General features: G+C 40.6%; 1 protein-coding gene and 1 non-coding gene across 5 annotated transcripts in view; both read left to right on the top strand.

Annotated features, from left to right (window-relative positions):
- Window positions 1–23,458, top strand: part of SVEP1 (sushi, von Willebrand factor type A, EGF and pentraxin domain containing 1) — a 178,145-nt gene extending 154,687 nt beyond the window's left edge. For 3 of the 4 annotated variants that reach the window (XM_045081687.1, XM_045081686.1, XM_004747785.3), the window contains 8 exons: window positions 1,691–1,754; window positions 4,059–4,232; window positions 5,613–5,789; window positions 9,657–9,827; window positions 11,323–11,418; window positions 13,278–13,373; window positions 18,201–18,294; window positions 23,071–23,458. In XM_045081687.1, the coding sequence (XP_044937622.1) occupies window positions 1,691–1,754; window positions 4,059–4,232; window positions 5,613–5,789; window positions 9,657–9,827; window positions 11,323–11,418; window positions 13,278–13,373; window positions 18,201–18,294; window positions 23,071–23,092 (894 nt within the window). In that variant the 3' untranslated portion in view covers window positions 23,093–23,458. The remainder of the gene's footprint in view (window positions 1–1,690; window positions 1,755–4,058; window positions 4,233–5,612; window positions 5,790–9,656; window positions 9,828–11,322; window positions 11,419–13,277; window positions 13,374–18,200; window positions 18,295–23,070) is intronic. The other variant, XM_045081688.1, reaches the window with a different exon arrangement.
- On the top strand, window positions 18,505–18,608 carry LOC123392509. The gene has a single exon (XR_006607231.1). It is a non-coding gene; the product is annotated as a U6 spliceosomal RNA (small nuclear RNA).
- Window positions 23,459–24,984: the final 1,526 nt, after the last annotated feature.

The raw sequence follows: 24,984 nt of genomic DNA, 5'->3' as shown, positions 1-24,984 counted from the left end.
TCTGGATTCAAGTGAACCATAAAGCAATAAATTATAAAGTTTATGCAACAGTTGGAAATTTGACCACTAATCAGATTGTTATTAATATTAAAGAATTGTTACTTATAAGCTATGATAGTGTTATTGGTTGTTGTGGTTATAGTTTTAAGAGCCTCATCTTTTAGAGATTTGTACTGAAATAATTACTGGTAAATTATTTGATGTCTGGGATTTGCTTCAAAATAATGTGCCTTCTTAGGAAGGCGGTAGGGCTTAGATGAAACAAGTTTGGCCTCAAATTAATCCTATAAGGTGGGGTGTGGCTATTTGGGAGTGTGTTACTTTTATTTCTTTTTTTATATTTTGCTTGAGTTCTTCTCCATGCTTTAAATTCCTTATCTACTATAAAATAATAAATAAAGTAAAATTTTATAATACATGTTTAAAAGGATTAGTGTCTAATGCATTAAGGGGCTTGATTCTAAGTCAATATATGCACAAAGATTTTGTTACCTATTTCTTCATTACTCAGAGCCCTTTGGATATCAAATTATCCAAATTTGGACATCAAATTATCTTGAATTTGATATCAAATTATCTTGAAGCTGTGTTCTACATTAGTAAGATCTGAGAAAGAGCTATTGCCTCTCTTTTGGTTTTACCTAATTTTGAGGAAGTATATAACAAGCCATTAAAGTCAGCTCCCTGACTATTTAAGAACACTGATGATTATAGTAAGAGATAAGCAACAATGAAGGAAGAAACAAAGACTCATAAAAATTATATCCAGAAGTCAAAGAGAATTAATCTTAGCTCATATATGCCTATAATAACTATAGGGAACCAACAGCCTATAGAGCCATCAAGGGCTATGAGATACTGAAGAATGTACAAAAATATATTCAGAATAATGATTATAAACAATTTTTCAAGTAAGTTCTATTTATTTAACTTTATTTCAGAAGGCATGGAAGTAATGTTTAAGAAGATTTTTATTGCAAGTATTTAAAATTTTAGATGCTTGGGCCCTTAATAGGTTAAGTTTATCTTTAATGGATAATTTACATTGTCAAAAAAATTCAGTCCTCATACCAGTAAGATACCTTGACTTGTTTCACATGCAAGGGTATAAAAAAACCAATTCCCATTCTTTGCTGTACCTCTCAGGTATTGAAAACTAAATTCAATTCAAAATATTTTTAAAATTTACTCAACAAGTAGACCTCCTTGACATTTCAGACACATTTCTCATCAATCTTTGCTATTGGTTATAATCAGTTGTCACTTGAATAGAAAGTGAAACAAATTAATTACACCGGTCAGCCCAGTGTATGAATTTTGAAAGCATTTTTGAAAGTCTAAGCTTCCTGGCACCTGGGTGACTCTGTGGGTTAAAGCCTTTGCCTTTGGCTTGGGTCATGATCTCAGGGTCCTGGGATTGAGCCCCGCATTGGGCTCTCTGCTCAGCAGGGAGCCTGCTTCCTCCTCTCTCTCTCTCTGCCTGCCTCTCTGCCTACTTGTGATCTCTGTCTGTCAAAAAAAAAAGTCTAAGCCTCATCCTTAAACCATATTTATTTAATGAATTCATTTAGCATTCCAGTGCTGGGAGATTCTGGCTTATAGCTATGATTACTTTGCATTCCCTTATTATCTTTTCATAAGGTATAATCCTGGAAATAATCTTTTTTTTTTTTTCCTCATTGATTCACAGGGGAACAAGGAACGTGTTTGTCAGAAGAACAGAATGTGGAGTGGAGAGGTAGCAAGGTGTAAAAGTAAGTCACGTGACATTTAGCAGTCCCAAGAACAATACTGATGCCTCATAGTAACACTGTGGCCACATTTCCTTTATAAATCAGTGTTTCAATTAAAAAAAAATTTTTTTTAATCATCTCTACAAACTGTGTGACTCTTAGATAGGATTTCACTCAAGGTCACCAAACCAACAAAGAGATTAATGACTGAAGTGGCATAGAGCACAAGATTACTGACTCCGGAGTGGCAAACACTTTGTTAGAAATTAGTTAACTATTGAATTTATTTTCATTCTTTTTGTGGGCTCCCCCCCCCAAATAATTATAAATTAGAAGGCTTAGCCCTTCTGCTTTTTGGTGATGGTACTAGCCAGTACTTACAGTCTTTTAAAGTGATGTTGCATCTGCCAAGTAAATGAGTAGTTGTGGAATTTTGTATTAACTCATTTAATGAGAAAACCCAAATTTATTTAGCAAGACATGAGTTAATTCATATGAGTTTATTCTCAGCACATGGTTCATATGATTCCTCTGCCAGAGAAAATGTATAGTCGACCCCGTAAACAACCCAGGTTTGAACTGGGCATGTCCACTTACGTGTGGTTTGTTTCAATAAATACAGTATGATACTAGAAATTTATTTCTCGTTCTTATGATTTATAGACTTATAGATTTTATAGACTTACAGACTTTTTTTTGACAGATAGAGATCACAAGTAGGCAGAGAGGTAGGCAGAGAGAGAGGAGGAGGAAGCAGGCTCCCTGCTGAGCAGAGAGCCTGATACAGGGCTCCATCCCTGGACCCTGGGATCATGACCTGAACCAAAGGCAGCGCCACCCAGGCGCCCCTATTCTTTTTTTTTTTTTTTTTAAGATTTACTTATTTGAAAGAGAAAGAGAGAGAGAACAGGTGCATGAGGAGGAGGCACAGAGGGAGAAGGAGAGAGAATCTCCAGGTACCTCACTGAGCACAGAGCCCAGCACAGGACACGATCTCAGGACACTTAGATCACAACCTGACCGAAACCAAGGGCTGGATGCTCAACCAACTCACCACCCAAGCCCCCCTATACAAATCCTATTCTTTTATCTGTGGGGTTTTTTTTCATTTTCCTTCTAAATTGTCAAAAATCAAATATAGTAGTATCTATATCAACCTGTTTTCAGGGAAGTCTGTTCACTGATAGATACAGAGGTCAGTGTAGGTAATAATTTAGTAAATCATATAGGAATCTTTCAAATCAGGTTTCTCAGTATGAGCACTTTTTCCCCTCAGAAATATTTGTAATTTTTATAAGGCTCAGGAAAATGTATAATAAAATATATAAAAATATCAAGTTTTATCCCTGAGTGGTGGCATTAAAACTATTATTTTCTTTTTGCTTATTTGTGTTTTCTAATTTTCTACAAAGAACTTGTGCCATGTGTTTAATAATTTAGAAAGAAAAAGAAAAAAATCCCACAGCACAGAATAGGATTTGCATTTTAACAATATCCCTAGATGGTTTGTTTTTTTTTAGATTTTATTTATTTATTTGAGAGAAAGAGCAGGAGAGAGTTGGGTGAAGGTCAGAGGGAGAAGCAGACCCCCCACTGAGCAGGGAGCCCAGTGCGAGACACAATCCTGGGATTCCAGGATCATGACTAGAGCTAAAGATAGATGCCCAACCAGCTGAGCCAACCAGGCGCCCTCCCTCCCTGATTTCCATGCACATCAGTCTAGGAACATTGCCTTGGACTAATGGCTTTTAGCCTTTGGCCCACTGGAGCATCCTACGGAGCTTTGAAAAATTCCTTGCCCAGATAAATCAGTTAAGTCAGAATCTCTGGGGTGGGAAGCCACATCTATATATTTTTAAAGCTCCCAGGTAATTCCAAGAGCCATGGTCCCGGTGTACAGAGTCCTTACCAGGCTGGCTGAAGCTGGGAGGAGTCAGTTAGCATCAAATCCACTGGCTCTCAAACCCTGAGTGAGCACTGGAAATCATATGGGGAGCTTCTAATACCAGAAGTGAGGCTACAACACAGAGATTCCGATTCATTTGGTCAGAGAGAAGCCTTGCTCATTTATACCCCCAGCATTATTAACTACAAAAGGTGACAATATATATAAAGATAAAGAGAGTCAACAGGAAAATACCAATCTTTAATTGCCTACATGCCTAAAGCGAAACTTACACATGCTGGGATTTTTCAAGCGTATCCTTGTGTCTCACATAGGAGTAGGCTTCAATATTTTCTGATGCACTGAGTAGCGATTGCAGCAGAGGAAGGAAAGACAATTGGAAGAAACATTTAATACGAGGCTTTGGTTTTTCTTTCTAGAGACCAGTTGTGAAGCTCCACTTGAGTTTCTGAATGGGGAAGCTGAAGTTGAAAACACCACGACTGGCCCCCGGGTGCTGTATTCCTGCAACAGAGGGTACAGCCTTGAAGGGGCACCTGAGGCACACTGCACGGAACACGGAGCTTGGAGCCACCCACTTCCTGTTTGCAAACGTGTGTGTTGACTCTAGAGGTTTTGTCAGCTTCCGTTTTGTGATTAGTTTCCCAAATGTCTAAACACAGAGAAAACTCCCCTGAGTGAGACTGGCCCAGAAAAAGCAATCTGTGCATCTCCAAACCAAATCCTGTGGGGTATTTTTTAAAGATTTTATTTATCTATTTGAGAGAGAGTGAAACAGAGAGAGAGCATGAGCAGGTGGAGGAGCAGAGGAAGAGGGAAAAGCAAACTCCCCGCTGAGCAGGAACCGGACCAACCCAGGATCCGGAGATCGCAGTCTGAGCCAAAGGCACATGCTGAATCGACTTAACCTTAACCTCTGGGATATTTTTAAAAATCTATTCATATTATCTGAAATATCCAGTCTGAGAATCAGCTTTCATTAGATTCCTTGGATGATTACAAGCAGTCCAAGGCACTAATGAAAAGAAATGCAGCTTAATGAAAAAATTTTGACCCACATGTATAAGGAATTTGTTTAAGGATGTAAAAAGGGTGAAGCCACAATATATTAAGGTGCAATTTTAATACAATAAAATATGTATAAGTATAGTGAATGAAGATAATTAGTTATAAACATTAGAATAAAAACAATATTCACAGGCAAGATCTAATTTGACAGAGTGCTGGTTATGTTTAAAGTATTAAAATGCACAAAATGAGTCTTTAGGATTCAGCTGATCCCCGCTTCACTCATACAGACTTCTTTGAAAATTAAAAAAAAAAAAGAAAACTGCTGAAATATGTTATGTGTGCCACACACTTGCACTAAGAAATCCCGGTGCTGTAATCATTTTTTGTTTTTGCTTCAGATGTACAGAATGAACCCATTTTTATGAATAAGCCTTGCAAACTCTACAATTCAAGCTATACTATCCTGTTTAAGTAGTGTGAGTCTGAAGTTTAATTCAGCTCACTTAGAAAAGTCTGATGCTTCTCTGGGGCATCCTTCTGAAGGATGTTCAGTAAAAGAAAGTAAAGTGACAAAGAGAAGCATTTAATCTGCGTTCTTAATATTCTTCCAAAACCAAGGCAGTGTTTAATGCGCTCACTGATTCCTCGCACACCTCTTCTTTCCCCAGTGTTGGGCCATAATTTCAAACAACTATTTAATTTGCCATCTTAGAATTTTAGGACAAGGTGTTAGTGGTGGAATAACTTGAGGTTTTCAGATCTGATCTGATCCTATCCTTAAAAATAATTTCATGCAGTTGCAAAACACATTTTTTTTAACATTTGAAGTTCTGTATTTTTAAGCCTCGTATGATCCTCACTGAGAACCCAACTCTAAAGGGCTCATCCTACTCTGCTTTAAAGAATAAATTAAGAGAAGGAGAATATCAGTAAGCATTTTTTGTTGTTGTTCTGTTTAACAGCAAATCCATGCCCTGTTCCTTTTGTAATTCCTGAGAATGCTGTGCTTTCTGAAAAGGAGTTTTTTGTTGATCAGAACGTGTCCATCAAGTGTAGGGAAGGCTTCCTGCTCCAAGGCCAAGGCATCATTACCTGTAACCCTGACGAGACGTGGACGCTGACAAGTGCCAAATGTGAAAGTAAGTAAATGGACAGGTGGATTCCAGTTCCTTTGATTAGTGCGGAACGTTTTCTCATCCTTGTGAGATATTTTCTGTCAAGTAACTTAAATGTAGATATTGAGCTCTCTGTCATATGGTTATCAGCTTCTGTGCTGACAATTTTTAAAATTTAAAAAAAGGAATAGATCTTTATGGGGCACCAGGATGGCTCAGTCAGTTAAGCAACTGCCTTCGGCTCAGGTCACGATCCCAGGGATCGAGTCCCGCATCAGGCTCCCTGCTCAGTAGAGAGTCTGCTTCTCCCACTCCCTCTTCCTCTGCCTGCTGCTCTGCCTACTTGTACTCTCTATCTCTCTGTCAAATAAATAAATAAAATATTTTTAAAAACAATAAATAAATAAATAAACTTTTTTAAAAGATCTTTGAATTCCAAACATAAAAAGAAAACTTTCCAGAAGTAGGCTAAAACCTACTTGGCCAGGATTTACTGAACAGATTTTCAAAATGTGTTCTTCTAGGAACGAGCAAAATGTTAAATCTCAAATATATTTTTCTTCCAGGACACCTGGCTGGCTCAGTCAGTAGAGCATGCACCTCTTGATCTCAGAGTCACAATCTCGAGCCCCAGAGTGAATGTAGAGATTACTTTAAAAAAACAAAATACATATTCTTCCCATATTCCAAGAGTACCCAAACTGTTCTTTAACAGGCTATGAATGCTTTACCATACAAAAATGATTCCACAGTGGTTCTCAAACTTGAACTACCTGGAAGACTTGTTTAAAACAGGTTCCTGGGCTCCTCCTTTGAATGTCTGGTTCCGTAGGCTGGGATGAGGCCTGAGAATTTGTATTTGGAAGAAGTTTCCAGGTGTTGCTGCAGATGCCGGTCCTGCAACCACAGTTTGAGAACCCCTGGGCTAGCACCATTTTGGCAGCATCCAGAATTTGGCAGCATCACTTGCTGCCTTGTGGTAACTTAAAACATCTGCCCTGCCCAACATCCCACCCTCCAGCTCCCTTGTCATCCAAGCCACTCCCTCTGCAGCAGTTAACAAACATTCATCGAGTCTAGCCCGATGCAGGACACAGGGCCGCGTAGTCCGAGAATATATCATGCCTGCGATGACCATCTTCAGAACTCTTGCCCTTCACTTAAGAAGAAAAGTGTGTGTGAAGGCCACGGGGATGGTGGAGTTGGAGAAGACGTGGGTTTGAATTCTGTCCTCGGAGCTTTCTAAGTCAAAACTTATGCCTGTGCCCTAACTTCTCTGAACCTTCGGGCTCTCGTGTGTTAATGGCCCAATAACACCTGTCTCACAGATTTGTTTTGAAGAATCAGTGAGTCGGTGTATTTCTTCCAGCCGTGTCTCCTGATAGGAAGAGATACACCAACAGCCCAAGTGTCTGAATTGCCAGCCAGCAGCCTATCGCAGCCTTAGAATTTCGATTTTTACTCCAGCAAATATATACTATACGTTTAGCCTTATAAAATCGACCCCAAGCGAAATGGGAAGAACTGCGTGTGTATAAACGTTGACCAGCGGCCTGAACTGAGGCAGGCCAAGGGCCCTGATCCTGAGACGTACCACGCAGAGCCAGGGACACCGAGCGAGGAGAGACATGCACTGTGGGCGTGTTTCATTCTTCCTCTGTGTTCTTGAGAGGCTCGGGGGTTGCCATGGAGAGGAGACAGTTTCTACCCTTGTTGGCTGTCCTCAATCCCTCTTTTGCATTTTTTATTACACAGAAAGCCTCTGGCTTAGAAGACAATCTCTTCGCTGAGGGACATGAGCAACAACTTACCTCTTTTCCTCTCATCCTAATATTTATTTTTACAAATCAGTGATTAAAATTTTTCATGTTTGGGAATCACCTGGGGAGGATGGGTAAGATCCAGACTCGCAAACTAGAAACTCCTGAAAGTTTCATTTTCAGCAAAAACCCAAGGTGATTCCCATATGGTCGTCTGAGATCTGGAAATCAGCCATCAGCTTGCCGCGACCTTTCTACCGGCTGCTCCCCCGGCCTGGAAACTCTTTCCCTCTGATCCATTCCAGCGCTATGGCCCAGTCCAAATGCTGCCTTCACTGTGATTTGTACCCTGATAATCCTGAGTATATTCAGTCACATTCACCTTGACTTTCCTGTAGGAGAGTATCCAGCTCTTTTTAAGTTGTCCATCATTCTGCTCCTTGTCTGAACAAAGGAACAGCATTTTCTTCATTGGTTTCTTTCCAATTTCTGAGCCACAGAAGGCATTGGTACATCTTTTACAGCTGACTCACTGAATTAACATTTGTAACCACCTTGAAGGAAAAGAACATTTAGAAAAATCATACACATCGGTCATACCTTTGACAAGTTCTTCATAGTATTATGACCACCAAGTGACCTTTTCGACTTCACGGAGAGTCATCCAAAAGTTAGACTTACACGAACAGGATGCTGACTGGAATCCCAGCTCCAATCCAGGCCTTGTCTGCTGAGCCACCCCAGATTCACTCTAGTCATCCCAAGGCTTCTCGAGGCAAAATTAGTTATAAAGCTTTTTCTTTTCTTTTTTTTATTAATTTATTTATTTTCAGCATAACAGTATTCATTATTTTTGCACCACACCCAGTGCTCCATGCAATCCGTGCCCTCTATAATACCTACCACCTGGTTCCCCCAACCTCCCACCCCCCCGCCACTTCAAGCCCCTCAGATTGTTTTTCAGAGTCCATAGTCTCTCATGGGTCACCTCCCCTTCCAATTTCCCCCAACTCCCTTCTCCTCTCTATCTCCCCATGTCCTCCATGCTATTTGTTATACTCCACAAATAAGTGAAACCGTATGATAATTGACTCTCTCTGCTTGACTTATTTCACTCAGCATAATCTCTTCCAGTCCTGTCCATGTTGCTACAAAAGTTGGGTATTCATCCTTTCTGATGGAGGCATAATATGCCTCCATCAGAAAGCTTTTTGTTTAAATATACAGTACATGTCACTTCTAAAAGAAGATTGTCATTCAATCTCTCATATTTCGAAAGCAGAGAGTCACTGGGTTACAGTCTTGAAAAGAAGGAAACTGATGTGAAGCCTTGAAACCTTGAATGTCATAAACCTCATCAAAGTGTGTAAACTGAGTCTGGACAGGCTAAAGAAATACTCATTTACTCACTTTTCAAACATGTCTCGAGAGCCCATTACCTACGGGATGCTATCTTCGGCACCAATACCATGGTCTTTTTTTTCTTTTTTTAAGATTTTATTTATTTATTTGACAGACAGAGACCACAAGTAGGCAGAGAGAGAAAAGGAAGCAGGCTCCCTGCTGAGCAGAGAGCCCGATGCAGGGCTCCATCCCAGGACCCTGGGATCATGACCTGAGTTGAAGGCAGAGGCTTAACTGAGCCACCCAGGCGCCCCACCAGTACCATGGTCTTGATGGAATAGGCACTACTGCAGTTCATGAGCTTTACTCTAAAACAACAGACTTCAAATAACCCCCATGCTTCTCCCCTTCTGATTTGATCAGCATCCTGCATGAACCTTCTCTTGGAAGCTACCTCTTTGGAAATCCACAAAAACTCATTCTTGGACTCCTCGAGACTTCTTGCTTGATAAAAACAAAACAAACAACAACAACAAAACAGCTCAGGTTCAGCCTTTGAATCAAAAGACAAAACCTTTGATCCTGCACATCTCATTTTTTCTAGACAGCAGCAGATTATACTTTTAGTTCCTAGTATCTCTTAGTTACTATACAGGTGAAAAGGCAACTTTCTGTATTTCATCTTTGCTCTTTAAATCAATCCAGCCTTTGAGAGGAGACTGTGTTCTCTTCTGACCACTAGCTGGGTCAGTAGCACACACTTCATCGTGGTTCTGTTTTCCCGTAGAAATATCCTGTGGTCTGCCAACTCATGTCGAAAACGCGATCACTCGAGGCGTACATTACCAGTATGGGGACATGATCACCTACTCGTGTTACAGTGGATACATGCTGGAGGGTTCCCTAAGGAGTGTTTGCCTGGAGAACGGAACCTGGACGTCGCCTCCTGTTTGCAGAGGTAAGGGAATCTTTAAATGGCTATTTCTCAGGGAAGCGCTGGGGAAATGCGAATAGTCTGATAAGGCCAACAGCTATATGCATGAACTATTACTTCTCCTTGGCTTTAAATTTTCTCTTGACATCTATGTCATTTTCCTTAACTTTATGGGTTTGAGTTTCAAAAGCTTTCATATAAAACTCCGGCGGAGCACATGGCCCCTTCCTGAGTCGATCGTGGGTCTTAGTCCAAGTGTTCTTCCAGAGTATTCTCCAGCTGCTAGGGGAGCTCTGTCATGCATGAGCCCTGAGGGCACTTCTTGGACAGTCAGGTCGTTTGAGCAGATTCCACTCCCATCCTGGGCAGACCCGTAGCCCTGCCAGAGATAGGGTAGCCTGCCCCATGGCGAGAGTAAGACACAAGATGTACTGGGCAGCCCCAGGGTCTCCTGGGCCATGCTGGGGACTGGTGACAAGCTGGTGACAAGCGCTCCATGCTCACACCAGCACTGCTGTCCCTTCACTTGCTGGATTGAATTTGCCAACCCAAGGATGAATTTTGTGTGTGCAGCCCATAAAATCTTCTTGGGAGAAGAGGGAACAAGGCTCTGTGCTTAAAATTCTGCAAAATCGAAAGAGGTACATAACAAGGCATCCCAATAGGTCCTAAAATGTACATCTTTCTAATAGAACAGGATTCTTTCTTACAAACCATAATGATTGGTCCAGTCTACAAATACTAACTGAAAGTCAAGAGCTATACTCATGAACAAGAGCTGAAAGAAAAATCGAACAGTTGAGTGCATTGTCCACATGGCCACATGGGCCCTGGTGAGATTTGGACTGGGGGTAAAAGGGCCAGAGTATTTAATGACCCATCAGGGCTGGGAGAATTGAGGAAATCAATGAATGAATGGCCTGAGCCCCAAAAGAAGCAAGGGTGATTGCAGGAGAAGGAAGATGAATTGTCTGAAAGCAACAGTGAGAAACGAGATCACTAACACATGGAGTGTAAGAGAATGAGAGGACTGCGGAGGAAGTGCCACCTTCCTAGAGCAGCCCACTTCAAATCAGAAGTCAAATGAGAGCTGTGTCTGCTGGCTGGCTTGCTTGTTCCTTCATGTGCCTATCTTAAGACACTCAATGACAGTAGCAGCACCAAAGAGCTCTTGACCATTAAGGGCACCTTTGGAAGGGCATTCTCAGATCTTCTGGAAGAGGATTTTCCCCTGGTCCAGACCAAAAGAGATGACCTTCTGTCTAAACCACCTTGTCCCTTCTGCTCTGAGTCCTCAAATTACTAAAACTTTGAAAGCCACATTCTCAGAACTATCCAAGCTTATTTATGCCCCTTTCTGAGAGCCCTCACATTTGTCCGTGACTAAATATTGAGGTTCGGTTTTCTTTTCCATAAATCTTGACTCTAGGAAATGTTATGAAATTTAAGTAAGGAATCCTATTTCCCAATACCCTTCCATAATTCCCTGGGTTTATGATCTATCCTGCTTCTTTTCTAGCTGTCTGTCGATTTCCTTGTCAGAATGGAGGGATCTGCCAACGTCCCAATGCTTGCTCCTGCCCAGATGGCTGGATGGGGCGCCTCTGTGAAGAACGTGAGTCTGTCCTCAAACCTTCCATGTTACGTCCTTAAACCTTACTTTGAGTCCTGATAATTTGCCTGGAAGCTGCCAACTCAGGGGAGTTACTAGGAACTGGCTTTACTGTTAGAAGGAACTCATTTGCTTAAATCCTGTAGCAGGCCAGGCAAGAGGGCCTAGGGTTGATCTGAATATGTCTGTTATTTGCAAAAGATCTAGACTATAAGTGACCTTGAAAATACAGTGATCCGCAATCCATCCAGAGCCATCTCCACATGCCTTCTGTCACAAATTCCCAGGAAGCCTCTGGAGAAGGACCTTATAATAGAGGGTTTCTTGGCCTCTATCTTCCCTATCTCAAGTCCATTTATATGCTGTGCCTCTCATTGCTGTAGTTGGGATAAATTGATGGCATTGCATAATAAATCACTTTTATGTAGTATTTGCAGCCCACCATTCACTCTTTTAGGGGTGGTTCTTCCCAACTAAGAAAATAGGGGAAGTTGGCCCTCCAGTATCTAGACAATGCTTAGTAAATTGATGGAATTTTGATCCTTACGAAAATATGTTTGAATTTGAACATTCAGGAGAATGGAAATAAGTGGTTTTAAACTGTTTTTCAATGTCTAATCTATACATTGTTTCGGTATCTTAAAATACATATATAAGGATAAAATGATTTCATAGTGCATTGGGAGTGGTGTCTGCAAATCACATTAAGAGTCATTTGGGTGATGGCCATTGGTCTGTATCAGTTTTTTTGAAGACCAGACATGGTATAAGAGATTCTAAAGCTGTTTTAAGTGTAATTCTTGCAACTAATCTGGAAAGGAAAATACACAATGGAAATAAATTTGGCTGCTAACAACTCACCAAAGCAAGTATTCTCACAGTGATTAAGAAAGAAGAGAAATTGTGTTTTTCCTCCCTCTTCTCCCCAACCATTCTAAAGCTGTTTTAAGTGTAATTCTTGCAACTAATCTGGAAAGGAAAATACATAATGAAAATAAGTTTCTGCATTCCTTCCCATTTAGGGCTTCCAAACTTGACCTGCTATAATGCTAGGAGTCCAAAGACCAGGGAAACATTTCCCCTAGGGGTCTAGCCGAGCTTGCTGAGCATGTGGCCACCCTCCTTCATTAGACCAGGGCTTCCCGAGCTTTAATGTGTGTACAGACCACCTGTGAGACGTTAAATGCAGATTCTGATTCAGTAGTTCTGGTTTGGGACCTGAGATTCCGCATTTCCAGCCAACTCCTAGGTCATGCCAGTACATGAATTGTTCTTCGAGCAGCAAGCCATGAGACTACCCCACTCCTTTTAAACAGATTGTTCCTCTTTAAAGAGCTCATATTTTCTAGGAAGAATGATTGGAGGGTGTAAAGGAGGCCTGATTCAGTCCTCTGATCCTAGGAAATAAAGGGTGAGTGGTCCCATCACTGCTGATGTGTTGCCAAAACCGGCCTACAGGATAGCCCCTTGGACCCCAGTCATACCTTTAATTCAAGCAGTGAGAGAGCCTCGAGACAGCCAAACCCTCTTGAGCACTTCACGTAATTTGAAAAGGAAATTTGAAATGATAATAAGTGGAGAACATTCTGCTTATTCTGTGAAGAGAAAGCAAAGCACTTAGTAGACATCGATTACAGTATATCCTCTCTGAAAGTATATTTGGCACTAGAGTCATTTCGTGAGGCTAAAGGTCCACCCTTACTTTCCTGATTATGTTTACTGATTACTAAACAGAACACATCCAGGGAGACATATCTGGTGGGTCATTCAAGGTTTTCTTCCTCCTGGAAAAAATTTTTTTTCAACATTTGAACATGTCTGAATGTGTATTTTGATTAAATTTGTTTTGGTCTCCTTTCCAGCAATATGCATTCTACCCTGTTTGAATGGTGGGCACTGTGTGGCCCCTTATCAGTGTGACTGCCCACCTGGCTGGACGGGGACCCGCTGTCATACAGGTAGGCCTTCTCTCGCGGTTTGTTTTCTTGTTGACTTGACTCCATGAGGCCCTAGAGGACAGTGGTGAGCGTGACTCAGAATCAGAGGTGGCAGGGAAACGAAATGATGCCAGAGTCACTCTGGCATCCCTCAAGATGGTCTCTTGGATGACGGTCTCAATGCTGAGCTCTGTGACTGCGTAAGAGGCACCTGTCAGGGTCGAGAACCAAAGACGGGAATCTCAGTCCGCTCAGTTGTCATCCTTCTTCATGTCATCTGCTCTACTTTGCAGAATGTCAAGAAAACATGGGGAGGTTCAGAAGAATATTTATTTTAATCTCTATGAAACTAAGTTACTAACTTCATGGTAACTTTTCAGTAAGAACAAGGCTCGGAATCATTACCATTTAAGTTAAATCAAAGAGATGGTTCCTTCATAGACAGCAGTAACAAATTGTTGGTTAATTGGGGACAGACACATCCCCTTAACCACCCTTTCCTATCTCAAATATGACCTCTACTCCTCTGCACTTGGAGGTCTTAACTGTTGGGTTACCTATCTGTCCTTGCCCCCACTAGATGACATGCTGCTTGGGGACGGGGTGTCCCTTTGTGGTCATTACATGCCAGTACCTAAAACAGCGCCTACGTACGATAGGTTTCTCATGTGGAAGAAACAAATCAGTCTAAAATGACAGGTTTGGACCTTCTTAAAGTCTGATATTTTTAGGTAACTATTAAAAGAAGACAACTCGCTGTATTTATTTGGTATTCACTCTAGCACTCCACTGTTTTTCTTGTAAAAATATTATACCATCTCTCTGATGGGATCAGACATCACGTAGAATAGGTGTGTTGGCACCAGAGCTTGTCGTAAGCTCTAAGGCCAGGGACCCATATAATTTAGCTTTCAAACTAGGACATTTCTGAGAGCGAAAGGGACACAATTGACAAGTGAACCAAGGAAATGGAAGTACCACCTACTGTCACAGGCAAGATCAGATGGGTCGTCCCCGTACCCCCGAAACAGCCGTCCGTGAATGTAGAAAAGGAAAAATCTACTGGAGGTTAAATGCAAAGCCCTTTATCGAAACTTTAAAGGCAATTAATAGAGTGTTTGTTTGTAACAGACCCACTTGGAGGTTTTATCTACATTTCCCAATTTGAAGTCACTTGCAAACACTTCTGGCCGTGGCCCAGCCATCTTACTTTGCAGGCGGTGGCCCTGCTCTTCCAGGGGGAGGCACCCTTGATTATCCCGTTCTGTCCTCTGAGATTCCCAGTATCAACACCTTTCTGTTTCTCTCTGCACAGTACCTCCCCCATCCTACTCTGTCCCCACCGTCACCAGCTAGTAAAAGATCTTTCCTTGGAATCGCCATCAGATCTTCCTGTCTCTCCATTTCCAAGCTAAACATCATGACATACTCCTTTTGGTGTACCTTTTTGCCCTATTTCGGAACCTAAAATGGCTCTCTGTTGTGTCCACCACATCCAGCCCAAATTTTCAAGCACAGATCTTCTGACTTCCAAGGCTCTGCTTAGACTAGCTGCCACACACCTGGTAAAACTTAGCATTCATCCAGCCAAGCACACGCTGTCCCCTGCAGTGATGGCTTTCTCATTCCCCCATGACTCAGCACCATCCCATGGTTTCCCTCTTTCCCCTACCTCTTCAAACCTTACCCAACCTCACAAGCCCTGCCCAAGTTTCCTCTTGTCTCCAAACTTGCTTTATACCACAATAATCTATTTTCTAACATCCCATTTCTACAGCTATGACACACTTAGGTACAACCATGCAGTTTAAAGCTCCATTGATCTATTTTTATTTCTTCTAGCTCCTTGGCTCCCTAACTGGCATTAGCTCCCCAATAACGCTGAGCCACATAGTGCTCCTTTCCTGAGCAGCTGCCTCAGCACACATCCCACTCACACGTCCTATATACTAAGCATACCACTGCGTATGATACGGGAGCTCCTGCTCTCCAGAATTTGATCTAGAAAAGCAGAATGGCCTATAAGCAGATAACTAGAGGCTAGCCAAATTCTCTGAAAGGGGTCATGACAACAGTGAGGGGTAGGTACATTAGCCAAGTGGAGACATTCCAAAGTCTTTGTAAGCATAGAATCAGAAGAGCAAGAGTAGCCATCAGAGGAGGATCATTCTACTCAAGGGCATGGAAGCATAACACAGGCGTATTCTGCATAGGAGAACTGAAGCCATAAAGCGAACGTAGAGGTGTGACTGGAAATGAAGCCGTCAGGATGGGCAGAGCCAGAGAAGGACACGCACTGTGTGCCAAGTTCAAGGTGCTAGATTATGCCCTGTGAGCAACAGAAGCCACGGAAGGATTTTAAGCAGGAAAATCACATGTTGAGATTTTCTTTTAGAAAAGTGATTGTGGCGGCAGTATGGAAAATGGCAGAAAGCAAGACTTAAAATTGGGAGTCCACTTAGGAAGTTAACAAAACAGAATTGGCAAGATGTAATGAAGTCTGGGAAAATGTTAACTGAGAAGGGGGGTGGGTTGAGAGAAGTTGGGGAGGTGACTCGCTACTTGGCTATAGATTTATTAAGGGAGTCAAAGTGTGAGGTGAATCAAGACCAATACATGTTTTGGGCCCCTGAGGGGAAGGAGCTGCCATTTACTGAGATAGAGAACCCAAGAGGAGTATATTTGAAGGTACGGATAAGGAGTTAAGTTTGTACGTGCTAAGTTCGAGGACCCTGTGAAACATACAAGGGAGAGGTCTGATAGGCAATGGAATGATGGTTTGGGTTCCCAGAAGATACATCTAGATTGAAGATAGCAATATATAAGTCATCACTGGGAAACATTCATGGAGAAAAACATAAGAGCATACAGAAATCACATTGCATGAAAAGGTAGCCCAAAATGGAACACTGGGGGCTTGCCTGTTACAGGGAAGAGGAGGTGTTAAGCTATTAGGCAAGGAAGTGAAATGAATTTGTTAGTACAGTCGGAAACCACTAAATCATCGTGCTTGTGAAAAGGAGTGGGGCACCTGGATGACTCAGTCAGTTGAGCGTCAGACTCTTGATTTCAGCTCAGGTCATGATGTCAGAATTATACGATCGAGCCCCACATCAGGCTCTGCACTCAACATGGAGTGTGCTTGAGAGTCTCTCTCCCTTGCCCTCTGCCCCTCTCCTGACTCATGCATCCTCTCTCTCTAAAATGAGTAAATAAATCTATTTTAAAAAGGGAAGGAAGGGACGCCTGGGTGGCTCAGTTGGTTAAGCAGCTGCCTTCGGCTCAGGTCATGATCCCAGCGTCCTGGGATCGAGTCCCACATCAGGCTCCTTGCTCAGCAGGGAGCCTGCTTCTCCCTCTGCCTCTGCCTGCCATTCTGTCTGCCTGTGCTCGCTCTCTCCCCCTCTCTCTCTCTGATAAATAAATAAAATCTTAAAAAAAAAATAAAATTTAAAAAAAAGGGAAGGAAAAGGAGCAATTTTTTTATTAGTGAGCAGAATCTGTAGAGAGTTGGTTTTTAGTGATTGGGTTTTATTTTTGCTATTTTTAATCCTGGGCTCTGTTTCATAATTCCCTCTTTATTGTGTGGCAGATACATGCATTCTGTTGGCCCACTCCCACTCATTACCTCCGCAAGGGTGAGGACAGGGTTGGGTTTTTTTCCCCGCCCAGTGTTTGCTTGTCAGGATGGGTGAACTATTAAAGAGATGACATTTACTTCTGTCTCACCGAAGATGAGTTTTTCACCTGGGAAACCTACTTTTCCATGTGATAATGAGGCTGAAACATTTCTGATTTCCAGCCTTCTTTCAACAGAAATTTTATTTTCTTCCTCAAGGAAGTTCTTCTTTTTCTTTGCTATGTTAAACTTGTGGGTGTTAGGTCTTCATCGGCTTTTAGCATCCGCAAGTTTTTTAACAGGTAGGTACATGCAGTTGAAGAGTGTGGTTGTGACACCATGCATTTGTGGGAAAGATGCCTAGATAATAAACCTTTGGGTGTTCACTCGGGGCTTTATCTGTGGCTAACTTTTAATTCTATTCCAGGTTCTGTAATTCCAGTTAAAGATGGTAAAAGCCATGAAATGTGTTTTCTAGCAAATACAAAGAACTTCTGAATCATCTCCTATTTTTATTTGTTTGTTTTGCTTTTTGTTATTTTAGATAATCTGTATGTCTGATTGATTATCTTAAGAGTTGGTGTCTGGGGACACCTGGATGGCTCAATTGGTTAAGCGGCTGCCTTTGGCTCGAGTCATGATCCCAGCATCCTGGGATTGAGTCCCACATTGGGCTCCTTGCTCGGCAGGGAGCCTGCTTCTCCCTCTGCCCCTGCTTGTGCACTCTCTCTCTCTCTGACAAATAAATAAATGAAATCTTTAAAAAATAAATAAATAAAATCTTTTAAAAAAAAGAGTTGCTGTCTTCTATAATGACTCAATCAGTCATAGAATTCACTGCTGGTTCTCAAAAGTGAGATAGTCTAATTGAGCATCTGAAATATTTGCACTTTAAAACCATATGTGTCAAATTGGTCACGTAAAGAATACATGAGAAAAATCAGTGGATTTAATGTTATCAGCAAAGGTTTCAATACACAGGTGTAGGACTTAGCCTGGAGCTTAAATATGAGAATGGACTAGCGTGGAGGGGGAAAAAGGGAAAGGGTGGCGTCCCGTAACGCCATGCGGTCAAACAAAGTGGCAGAAATGTGTAATGCAGACAGCCGGTGGGGAGTGCCAGTGGCTAGAGCAGAAAGCACAGTGAGATCTTATTCTGTGTACATTTGCAGAACATCTTCCAACTTGCTAAGTATTAATTAAATAAATGCATGAACTTTTCATCCCAGCTGTTTGCCAGTCTCCCTGCTTAAATGGTGGAAAATGCGTAAGACCAAACCGGTGTCATTGTCTCTCAGCTTGGACAGGACATGACTGCTCCAGGTAAGATAATTAAAAATGAATATTTATCTCTAAGACAAAGAGGTCAAAACTCAAGGGACGTTTGTCCCAAGAGCCAGAAGGTAACTCTGCTTTAAGTATAATCCTTTTATATCCAAAAATGTCCATCTTCAGATACTCTCTAAATGTGAACCAGAGCCAACATAAAGAAGTATTAGTTAAGAAAACAATATCTCAAAAATAAATAATCTTTTGCTCACTTTGGCAGTATGTAAACTAAAATTTGAACAATGCAGAGGTTAGCATGGCTCCTTTAAAAGGATGGCATGCAAATTCATGAAACATTCCATATTTTTCCACAGAGAAAGGTTTAATTAAACAAATAAATTAACTGCCCTCTTGAACAGAAGATTGCAGCATTTATATGTAAGGATGTAAAATAAATAATAAACTCAATGCATTGTATTGATGTTCACTTGCATTCCTGATTACAATAGAAAATGGTATGGAAATTGATCAGAAATGTTTGTTTTTAAAGTCAAAAATCTTGTTTCAACTAATGTATGTATATGCAGTATTTAATTGACCAAAAAAATTTATGTAAAAATATGTCTGTCAGTTGGTTTCTCATTTCTAATCAGATAAATATCATAATTGAGAAAAGATTATTACAAAAATAACTCTAAGGGAAAATGATTAAATATAATTTAAACTATTTTTTACTGAAGTATATTTGACATCCACTATATTAGTTTCAGGTATACAGCTTAATGATTTGATATATATATATAATATATATATAGCAAAATGATTATCACAATAGATCTAATTAGCCTCCATCACCACACATTTACAAAATGTTTTTCTCCTGATAGGAACTTATAAGATTTACTCTCTTAGCACCTTTCAAATATGCAATGCAGTGTTGTTAACTGTAGTCACCATGCTATACGTGAAATCCCTGTGACTTCGTTATTTTATGACTGGAAGTCTGCACCTTTTGACTCCTTTTTCACGTTTCGCCCACCCCCCACTCCCTGCCTCTGGCAACCACCAGTCTGTTCTCTGTACCTATGAGGGGTTTTTTTTGGTTGGCTGGTTATTTTGAGTGAGACCATATGGTATTTGTCTTTCTCTGTCCAACTTATTTCCCTTAGCATAATACCCTTGGGGGCCATCCACGTTGTAAATGGCAAGATTACATTTTTTAATGGCTGAATAATATTTCTGTGCATATGTGTGTGTGTGTGTGTATGTGTGTGTGTGTGTGTGACATTTTCCTGATCTGTTCATCCATCAGTGGACCCTTAGGTTGTTTCCACATCTTGGCTATTGTAAATCATGTTGCAATGAACATGGTGGTAGAGATACCTTTTTGAGTTAGTATTCTCATTTTCTTCAGGGAAATGCCAAGTTGTAGAAGAACTCCTGGGTTGTATGGCAGTTCTATTTTTAATTTTTTGTTTTTTGAGGAACCTCTGTACTGTTTTGCAGAGTGGCGGTACCGATTTCCATTCCCACCAACAGTGCATAATGTTTTCTTTTCTCCACATTCTTGCCGAAATCTGTTATTTCTTATCTTTTCGGTAATAGCCATCCCAGCAGGTGTGAGGTGATACTTCACTGTGGTTTTGATTTGTATTTCCCTGATGACTGAGGATGTTCAGCATCTTCTCATGTGTCTCTTGGCCACCTGGATGTCATCTTTGGAAGAATGTCTATTCAAATCCTCTGCCTGTTTTTTAATCTAATTGTTTGGGTTGTTTTTTGGTTTTGGTTTTGGGATTTTGGGTTTTGGGTTTTGTTTGTTTTTGCTATTGGGTCGTATAAACTCTTTCTGTATTTTGGATAGTAATCCCCTATCAGATCTATGATCCCATTCAGTAGGCTGCCTTTTCATCTTGTTGTTGGTTTCCTTTGCTGTGCAGAAGCTTTTAGTTTGATGTAGACCCACTTATTGATTTTTGCTTTTGTTGCCTTCGCTTTTGCTGTCAAATCCAAAAAATTGATCACCAAGACCAATGTCAAGGAGCTTGCCACCTATGTTTTCTTCTAGGAGTCTTATGGTTTCAACTCTTATATTTAAGTCTTTAATCCATTTTGGGTTAATTTTTATGTATGATTAAGAAAGTGGGGGATACCTGGGCGGCTCAGTCAGTTAAGCGTCTGCTTTCGTCTGCTCAGGTCATGTTCCCAGGGTCCTGGGATCGAGCCCCATATCAGGCTCCCTGCTCAGTGGGGAGCCTGCTTCTCCCTCTCACTCTGCCTGCCGCTCCCCCTGCTTGTGCTCTCTCTGTCTCTCTGTCAAATAAATAAATAAAATCTTACCAAAAAAAAAAAAAAAAAAGTGGTCCAGTTTCATCCTTTTTCATGTGGCTGTCCAGTTTTCCCAGCACCATTTGTTGAAGAGATTATCCTTTCCTCAGTGTATATTCTTGGCTCCTTTGTCATAAATTAATTGACCATCTATGCATGGGTTTTTCCTGAGCTCTTTATTCTGTTTCACTGATCTATGTGTCTGTTTTTATGCCAACACCATACTGTTTTGATTACCATAGCTTTTGATATAATTTGAAATCAGAGAACATGACACCTCTAGCTTTTTTCTTCTCTCTCCAGATTTAAGCTTTTTTGAATTTCAGGAATTGTCAGACACACTGCACCATGCAGTGGATAAAGTATTTTCTTCACAAACATTGAAATGGTGGAATTTTACCAGCTCTATTTTAAGACTTCAGTATATGTTATTGTATTACATCACTTAGAATTGTATTATGTCTATTTACTTCCATCTTATAGTAATCATTAAAAACAAATGGATATTTTCATATTCACCTTAAAAAGCAGGAAATTCAGTTAGCTGAAAACAACTTTAATTTTTCCATTTTCTTTTATTTAATCGTGATTAGAAACTTGCAAAGGCAAAAATTTAAGTACAAATTTCATTTTAAAAAAATCAGTCTTGGTGCCAAGTGCCTTGAAGATGAATTTCTTCACATCATCCCATGTATATGCCATCTTTGCAGAGAGAAAACATAAATTAAACCCCAAAGAGCGAATTTGGATTATATATTTAGAAGCTTCCAAGATAAAAATAATAGTTTTATGGGAGAGCAGAGTTGAAAGAATTTAAGAAAATGAAAATAAAACTGGAATGGATTTCTGGGGAAAAAAGAAAAGAAGAGAGAGACAGAAAAAAATGATTAAAGGAATAAGAATGGAAATGACTCAAAAAGGAACAGGAAATATAACATCCTTATAATTTTAGACTTTCTATTTCAACTCCTTCTTCTTAGAGATAAGAAAAGGATACCCGGCGTTGTTTGTGTGATTCCCTAATATCAAAATACTCCCATAAGAGATCTTTCTCAACTGGGGAAGAATAATTATTAGCTTTTGTGAAAATATATTAATAAAGAAAAAATCTAGATATTCTTATGCAAAAGTTTAATTAAGGAATCTGAATGTATATATTCAGCAATCAGCAAAATAAACTACAAGGCGTATCCCACATTCAAGGAAAGGTCATCTTCAACCCAGATGATTGGGCCAGCTCCTGCCTCCTTGTACTGTGATGGATTATTCTAGGAGAAATTACTAGTTAGGACGCTCTTACCACAACTCTAACTAGCTTAATTAAAGAAAGGAATATGTTGTCACAATAGAAGGACCTTCATAGAACCCAAAGACATTAGGCAGCAAAGCATTAGTAGACCAGACTGAGGACTGGAAAGCCACGTACAGCCTCTCTACCTCTGGTCTCCCCTCCCCTCTCCAGTGCCCACTCCATCCTCTCTAGTGTGGTTTTCTCTGTTGTTCAGTTCAAGCGGAAGGACAGAATTGCTTAGAGCTTCCACATTTTACACGTCATGCCACATAAGCCACAGAAATGTATGCTGACCCAGTTTAAAAATCCAGGAGAAGAACTGACTACTCAGATCCAGTCATGGGCCCACCATGGATCCTAAGTTGAGTTATGTTGTACTAACGGGAAGAGTCATTTTGTCAAAATCTTCACTTTACTCTTGGGTAAAGGGGAGAGGAGGCTGACAATTCCCAGAAGAAAGAAACATTTCTTCTCATAGTAGGATTTTCTCTTCATAGTAGGATTCCCGAAATGGGAAGAGGAGAAAGCTTTTCTGAGAAATCAAAACAGTAAATGTTTCCAAACACTTTTTTTTTTAATTTTTAATTTTTAATTCCTTCTCTCTGGCAAGATTGAGTGCCTTGAAGATTGTCTCCCTCGGACTTACTCCAGGCACACACACACAAAAATGCTCAGTAAAGCTTGTTCACAGATGGAGCCGTTTCCAGGCATCAGTTGATAGCAGGCCGAGAAACGCCCTGTAGTATCCATTAAATTCCTCAACCTATAACCTTCTCTGCTGATGACTAAGACGGACCTGCTATTATTCCCAGTTAGTTCTGTCCTTAAGAAAGAGAGTGTATTTCCCCTGATCTCTATGGGCATCTTCAGGAAATCGATCCTAAATAAATGGCATAAGTAAAAACCCTAAAGTGTCCATGCTGTAAGGGACCTTCAGGTTCACGAAGACCAAACTCGTCGTTTTACAGATAAGAGGATAACCAGATGGGAGACTGGCAACAGAGCCAGGATCAAAACTCAGCTTCTGCTGATTCCTAGATCTTTTCCTAAGGTTGGCCCGTGTTCTCTCAAGGGATGCCCCCTCTCCATACAAACGATGTCACGGAGGATGCCTGCGGCGTCTGAGACTTTCAGTCCCATTTTCATCGGCCCCTAAGCTTTTACCTCTTCGCTTCGGTTCTTCTGTTGAATCTCTTTGTTTTTTGTTCCAGGAAAAGGAGGCCTGGGTTTTAACCACTGCACAACCAACCAGCTCTCCTAAAAGCAGGATCATCTCTTCCTGGTAGTCCTGGGCATCCTGGAACTTATGCAAAGAAATTCCAACACGGTGCTGGGTCTTGTTTTGTTTTGTAAACTTGTTATTTGGGGTTTACCTTTGTATTTTGTCTTCTATTTTGTTATTCTTTGTGACATACTTTCTTACATGTTTCCATTTTTAAATATGCTCGTATTTTCGATATAAAGGTATATTAAATAGATGCTGCTCCACTCACAAAATGTACATACTCTGCTGTCTGCTGGGGAAGTTCCTGCTACACGTCTTTCTTCGGTTACTTAAAATGATTTTTCAATTAAAATCTATTTTGCTATTAAATAATATTTGGTTGGGTAGTGCCATTTTGTGCGATGTCCCAGAAATGATGAAGAGGATAACGATCTTTCATCCATGCTGGCCCAATACAGGATCACGTGCAGTGTATCGAGAAATCACAGTACAGAACACCCCTCGTTCTAGTTCCATCTTCTTCACAGTATGCAAAATCAAAAAGGTTTCCTTTTATTGAATCAACAGGTAGTTGTTGGACCTTACCACCTGCCACACAGAATGCTGAAGCCGGAGCTGAGGAATAGCCTGGCTGATTCCTTCCCCAGCATCTGGAAAGCTATAGGCAGTCAGTTTAGTGGATGGAGAGGGAAAGTATGGTCATGGCTCAGAAAGCAAAGTGGTTCCCTTCCTTCTCACAGCTGGAATAAGAAATGCAAGAACTGGAAGATGAGCTGAGAGCCCACTCCTAGGCCATAATCCCACAGCTCACTGCTCTGGGAGATAGGAAAAAGCAGGACAGAGAAGGGGAAAGGAAAAGGCAAATGGGTGAAGTTCCCCCAAACTGTGCTCCTGGTCTCACTTGCAATAAAGAATTGATGCTGTCCAAAGCAGGGCTCAGCTCCCCCTCAATCACTCAATCACTGTACTTCTGCCAGGATAAAGACTTCCCTAGACTTCTGGAAAATAAAGCCAAACACTAGATTTTGTTTAAAACAAGAGAATCACAATCAGTTCACCTTCATCCTGGGAGAAATGCTGCCAAATCCTCCATGAGGTACATTGTAACACTACGAAGAAATGCAGGAACAATGAAGAAGATCTCGATTGTCCTAGTGGTTCTCTTCCCTGCCCTGCACTCTTCAGCTATTGACTTCTTTCTCCTGATGTTCACCCTCTTGACCAATTTTACGAGCTTATGGGTATACCTTTTATTTAGCTTATTGATGTCCTGTCAACTTCCAAACTATGTTGATCTTCATCATTTATAATCCTTAAACTATAAAATAAAAGCCAAGTAATAAAAAGAAAGATGGTACCAGAAAATAGAAGCTAAGGAAAGCTGCATTTGAAAACAAAACTCGGTTCTGAAAGTGTACCTGCTAAGTGGTATTTATATTGGGTTACTTTGAGTAGGTGAAAAGATCTTTATTTCATAGTAAGTTAAATTACTTGTGTTATGTAGGCAGTACAGTGAAGTAAAGCATCATGCAAATGAGGTTTGCAAATGATATTTCATATCGAGAAATATGAGTCACAGAGTAGAAACTCAAAAGTAGCTGAAGAACGTAATTTTTTAAATCTTCAGTACTGCATATATTCACAGTGAATTCTTAAATTTCTAAAAAGGAAGTAAGGATGTTTTCCAGCATACTAAAGCATAATCTGTTTCAAACCAACAATAACCAGTTCTATAGTGAAGTATTAAATGTTTCCCTTTAAAATCAGAAAGGAAGCAGAAAAGCTATCCCCATTAATCTTGAACATTATTCTGTGAGTTCCAGCCAAAGCAGTAATATATAAATTTATCAAATAAATGAAAGGTATAAGGATGAGAAAAGTAAGAGTCACACTTTTTATT

Source organism: Mustela putorius, unplaced genomic scaffold, assembly GCF_011764305.1.
Source record: "Mustela putorius furo isolate JIRA1106 unplaced genomic scaffold, ASM1176430v1.1 tig00000580_pilon_pilon_pilon, whole genome shotgun sequence".
NCBI classification, from domain to species: Eukaryota; Metazoa; Chordata; class Mammalia; order Carnivora; family Mustelidae; genus Mustela; species Mustela putorius.
Note: the sequence above shows the minus strand (reverse complement) of the source record. Positions and strands in the feature narration are given on the sequence as shown.